Raw genomic sequence first — 6,058 nt, 5'->3', positions numbered from 1 at the left:
ATCAGGCAAATTCTTTTTCCATTCTTCTGTTTTCCAGTTTTGGTGAGCCCGTGTGAATTGTAGCCACAGTTTCCTGTTCTTAGCTGACAGGAGTGGCACCTGTTGACGTGTTGTGCGTTGGTTGTATAAAGCGGTTGTTTGACTTGGTTTCCTATCAGCTCAAAACAAACTGGCCACTCTGCTCTAACCTCTGACATCACAGGGCGTTTTCACACAGAGAAATATTGTTTATGAGTCGAGAACACCTCTTCCTTTTAATTTGCAAGCTTAGGTCAACCTTTTGACACCAGACTCCACAGCTTACTTGCTATGTAATAAGCCTGCAGTCAGTCAGTGAATGACCTAATCAAACTTGGCATGCTTTAATCTATCCTTGCTAATTAAGGGTTTCATTTTTTAATCTCTCACAGCAATCTTTTTCTTCTAATATATTGACACTCGCCCATCTTTGTTATTTTAATTGTGGCCTTTGCCTTTAGAAATACCTTAATTTTTCATTCCCCATGGAGCTGAGGGTGCTGTAAAATGGTTTCAAATCAGTAGATGTAGATGCACATGCACAATACCTATACCTACCTACCTAAAAGTAGATGCACATGCTGATGAATGATCTCTTTTTAGTTTCAAAGAGAAATAAGGGGTACCTGCAGAGGCCCATCCTCCTCCTCAGTCATGCTGGATTTCCACAATTTCTGCAGAAGCACAAAACTCTAACCTAAATTACATGTATACTGATTTATCATGCAATGTGAATAGAACTAGTAGAGAATTACATGCTACATTTGAAGAAATATGATTGAAAGATATACCATAAAGGCAAAATTCTGGACAAACACTCTTGCCTTTGGAACTGGTGGATTTAAAAAAACCCTGGAGCAAAAGGGCAGTTAATAATATCTCTATTTAATGAAATGACTATTAAAATAAGCACAATTTCTTTTGATGCTCTGACAGAATTAAATCGTTTAATATGCCTTGGAAAGTATGCCAGGTTAGATTATCTGTAAGTTAATGTGCTACTCTGACGACAACAACAACAACAATGATAATAATAATTATTATTATTATTATAACAGTTCCGTTTTATACAGCCACATAGCTCAGTTTGCTTAAAGCAACAAAGGAAGCGCCGCTGCTGTCTTCTTGCTCGCGCACGCACCGCTGGCTACAATGGTAAAAGTGCGTGCTCGCTCCCGCTGTGTAGCGACAAGATGGCGGTCGCCGCCGGATCAGGTAAAACGGTTGAGACGTATTAATCACTGCGAAAAGCTATTTTTGAACAGTGTTGTCAATGAATTTTTACCGCGTACTTGTTAGGTTTTATGATTAGATGGATTCTGCATTGAGGCGCTGTGCTATGTTGTGTTATTACATAGAAGCTAAAACAAAGCTGAGGAGAATGAATAGGAAGCGATGCTAGCAGCTAAGCTATCTTAAGTTAGATAAAAGGACAGCAGGTCTCACTTCAGTGCTGTTTTATGGGCGTGGAGCCGTTACTCGCCAGCCATCAGCAAATATGAGACATTGCAACTTGCTTATGTATTTGTGTATTCATTTATATATTTTTAATTTAATAGTTTAATTTAGGATGCTGCTTAAATTACAGCATCCTGTTGTCAAACCACAGCACCGCCACCCCACCGGAAAATGACAGCCTGTTTGCGACATCAGATTATTTACAGGCGCGATGTGTTGCAAACCGGGTGTGTAGCGTTACTTAAATGTCATCAAGAAATGCGGGTGAATCCCGCAGTAAGACGGTCTTCCTGCCCGGCTGTTAAACGTAAACAGTGACTGTACGTTTTCCGAGAGCTCATGAGGGAAACATGACCTGCGCTGAGCTTCACTGAGCTTCTCTGGAGACGCCGGTGAGCTGAGCTGAATTGCTGCAGCAGCTGGCAGTGTGACTGGGTTTGTTTGGATGGCTCTGTTAAGGGTGCAGCCTCGTCGTATCTCACTGCGGAGGCCAAGTGATGCGGCACCGCCGGAGCCAGATGCTCAAGTCTCACAGGACGTGAAAATAACACCTGCTCTTATCAAAAGGCTCACGTAGGCTGCGCAGCTGAAACGTCCCTTATGTTTTTTCTGTCTTATTGAGTCATAACTTCATAACTGCAAGTCATTTTGTCTGGCACACTGCTGGCAGTTTTATTTAGCTTCATAAATCTACCTGTGGCTCTGGAAGTTTGCATGACTGAATGGCTGTGTGTTTGCCCACAAACAGGCGTTAAAGTTCCTCGCAATTTCCGGCTCCTGGAAGAGCTGGAGGAAGGTCAGAAAGGTGTGGGAGATGGAACGGTGAGCTGGGGCTTGGAGGATGATGAGGACATGACCTTAACACGATGGAGAGGGGTGATCCTTGGCCCCCCAAGGGTTAGTGGTGCCATTTTTAACACCTGGATGAGGACTTTTCAGGAGCAGGGGAGTGTTGACCAAGCCAAAAGATTAACAGTTACTTAAACCAAAGGTGTCAGGTTTGATTTGTGCATGGCATGATGTTGGGGAGCAAATCAGGTCGTCCATGTGAAGAAGAGGATAACATCGAGGCACTAACACTTCTTTGCAGTGCTTCGAATGAATTGAATGTTTTTGAATTAAAACAGAATAAATGTGAAGCAGAAGCACAATTAAACTCCTGACTAAAGACCAAATATCGCATAAGTTTGAGCATAATGTTGTTTTTAACTGCTGACAGATGTCCCAGTATGTTTTTAGTTAATTTTTAATTATAGGTATTTATAAATACTTAGCACTGCTCAGTGCTAAGCTGTAAAGTTGAAATGACCTGTATGAGACTTATTGAAAATGCTGTTTTTAAATTAATGACTGCAGTCCTTTGAGGACCTCTTTCACAGGACCATGGACATTACCGTATGTCAGACTGCAGCTGGGTCAGCCAGTTTGTCTTCATCTACAGTGTATTCATTTACTGTGTGACTGGGTAAAACTGCAGCAGTGCTGTCACAGTTACAGCCTGTATGCAGGGAGCATAAAAAAATTCTGGCATACCACCAAATGTTTTGGCCAGAGCCAAAAATTGTAATAAAATTAGCAGTTATGTTAATTATAGCAGACATTTTTGTTGATTAGATTAAAGCAAAAGGCACAGATTTGTGTAAAAACAAGGTACCGCAGACTCTTTAAACTCTCCCCAGGGCCTTTGTGAGTCAGGAGAAAAAAACCCTACAAGGGTATTTCCTGCCTTAGTTTTCACATGATGTTGTTGCACATAGTGAACATTGTGTACCAATTTTTTTTTTTTTGTTCTTCAAAGTTTGGTGTGCTGTCTTCTCACCTCTCCCTACCTTTCTTTGATCAACAGACAAGCTATGAAAACAGGATGTACAATCTGAAGGTTGAATGCGGGCCAGGATACCCAGAATCACCACCTTTTGTCAGATTTGTGACAAAGATAAACTTGAATGGCGTGCACACCTCCAATGGTGTGGTATGTGAATTATTTATCATTATTCTTAAGCTTGATTGGCTCATTTTGGATGCACTCTGTGGAGTCAGATAAACAACTGATCAACTAGCTTAAACTGGCCTATCACTGATATGTCAGGATATGTTTCTTATCATCTTATTGTTTAATACTCTCACTTACTGTTAGAATATTGGCTGAAATATCAATATAAGATTTTATTTACTCCTTAAAAGTCCCAGAAGGTCCAGCTCTGCAGTTGTCTGGTTATGAGTTCATATCATCTTGTTTAGAAGACGGCCATTGCATCCATGGAACAAGAGAATAAGAGATGATTTACATTATGTACATTTAGATCTTTATTCAGATGTTTTAGGATTTTCCAAGAGTTCTTTTTTTTTTTTTGATCTCAAAAAATTGGTAATATGTGGGATCTTTTTTCCTAACTTACATGAGCACCATGCAAGTTAGGAAGAAAGACGATGGCCAGTTCAGCCTTCATTCTTATTTAAAAACCCACTTTCAGACTTTTTTTTTTTTTTTTACTTTTAATGCTGTATAATCTCCAAAAGAGATTAATATTATAAGAGATTAATTGTCTAATATGGTCATCTCAGGCACACTGCTCTACCTGTAAACACCCACCTGCTACTCAAACCTTTTATTTTATGTGGCAAAATGCTGGGGGCAAAGGATAAAATTGCTTGTTTCAGTCTGTGGATAAACTGAGAAGCTGTACCAAGGTAATTCATTAGATGAACAAGAATTGCTGTGAGCTATGGATCATGCAAAGCGACACTAGTCTATTTGGAAATGGAATAGATACAAAGGTCCCCTTTTTTGCACGTAAATAACATGACTTCCTCGCTTCTTTGTGGGTGGTTGCACTCATTTCACTTGGTCAAGCGTGTCAGTGCTCATTCATCTGTTGCTCTACTTTTTTTTCTCTATTTGTATGCCCAAGGTAAATGTGTGAAGCTTGACTTAAACACATTGCAGGTTAAAGCAGCAGTAAATCAGTTTCTATAAAAATAAAATAAATATGAATGTAATGGATCTGAACAATGAAATACATTTATTAAAAAATAATTTTTTAAAAACATTTTGGTGCTTTAAAAAGGTAAATCCAAGATGGGGGATAATTACAATGTCTAACTGCATCCATCTCCACCCTGCAGGTTGACATGCATGCAGTGTCTGCGCTGGCCAAGTGGCAGAACTCCTACAGTATCCGGATGGTGCTGCTGGAGCTTCGACGGCTCATGACCTGCAAGGAAAACATGAAGCTTCCTCAGCCACCTGAAGGGCAGATCTACACCAACTGAGCCCCTGCTACTTTTGACTCCATGTTTTCTTTTTGTTTCTCACTTGTTCCTCTCTCTGTGTTTTGCTTTCATCCCTTTATCCCATCCCCCGCCATGTGACATTCCACCTCCTATCAACACCTTGGCTGAATGCACACACAACAGAAAACTTATGAATACAAGCAGATACATGCAGACGTACACACAGACACTGCTGTAAACACACACACACACACACACACACACACACACACACACACACACACACTTATTAAGCCGTCATAAGTCATTCCAGCCCTCTGTCCTCTCCTATCACTGGAGCTCTGGGTGGACTCGAGTCTTCAGTCCGCACCAGATACGATCATTCGAATACTGTACATCTTACTAATCTTTTTTTTATTGTTATTATTTGTTTAAAAATGCAGATTGTACAATAACATAAATAATATTGAGTGTATCTCGTTGTGTGTTGACTTTTTTTTGTATACATATCTTCACATCGATGCATGGGTTCTTCGAGGATAATTCTCCATCAGGGTGTACGTCTGAAACCTCTTATCCAAAACACATTAAATTTTTATTTTTATTTATTTATTTTTTCATGATGAGATATTTTATTAAGCCTGTGTTCACACGAGCTTACAAAGAATTGACTGGATCTCAACAAGTGGGTGCACATGACTTAAAAGAAATTCTGTCTAAGAAAGGTCCAAAGTGAGCAATGCATATTCATGTTACTATACCTGATCTTAAGCATATGTACTGTAGGTCTGCAGTTAAACCATGCTCTAAAAATATAAAGGAAACAAGCTACCTCTTTTGAGCCTGTATAAAAAAGAGCAACTATCTAATGTGAATGTGTCTTGCTCTTTCTCTTTCATAAATCCAAATTCATGCTTATCACATGGTTGCGGTGCTCGATCTAACTATACAGGGCGGGGCATGTGAGTAACAAGTCATGCAAGTTTACAGGAAGAGTGACAATGCTGTTTAAATGTTCTTTAATCACCTTAGCAGTTGCGGTAGAAGATATGTAGACATGTAATTCATTTAACAGGAAATTTTCCCCCTCAGGCCATATTTACACAGATACACAAGTCTTGCGTTGCAATTATATTTAATATACCTTGATAAGCATGAAGTAACATCTCATGTTACTCATGTTGTTTTGGCACCTTTATGGTAATTGAAATAATTAGAAACCTGAATAATAAAATGTGCTCTCACCCAAAAATGTTCAATTTAATTAATCAAGATTAAATAAATGGGGTTGTCCAAACGGACCATTTGTTCTAATTTTGACTAATCCTAAAGGGCCTTACTAAGCAAG

At 39.4% G+C, this 6,058-nt stretch overlaps 1 protein-coding gene across 1 annotated transcript; it reads left to right on the top strand.

Moving 5' to 3' along the window:
• The first annotated feature begins 1,178 nt into the window (after positions 1–1,178).
• Positions 1,179–5,185, top strand: LOC134618087 (ubiquitin-conjugating enzyme E2 variant 1-like). The gene is made up of 4 exons (XM_063463330.1): positions 1,179–1,233; positions 2,225–2,373; positions 3,323–3,448; positions 4,603–5,185. Exons 1-4 carry the CDS (start codon positions 1,212–1,214, stop codon positions 4,747–4,749), a joined length of 444 nt encoding a protein of 147 aa, XP_063319400.1. The 5' UTR covers positions 1,179–1,211; the 3' UTR covers positions 4,750–5,185.
• Positions 5,186–6,058: the final 873 nt, after the last annotated feature.

Source organism: Pelmatolapia mariae, linkage group LG20 (genome assembly GCF_036321145.2).
Source record: "Pelmatolapia mariae isolate MD_Pm_ZW linkage group LG20, Pm_UMD_F_2, whole genome shotgun sequence".
In the NCBI taxonomy this organism is placed as follows: domain Eukaryota; kingdom Metazoa; phylum Chordata; class Actinopteri; order Cichliformes; family Cichlidae; genus Pelmatolapia; species Pelmatolapia mariae.
The sequence above is the reverse complement of the archived record's forward strand: the minus strand, read 5'-3'. Positions and strand labels throughout refer to the sequence as shown.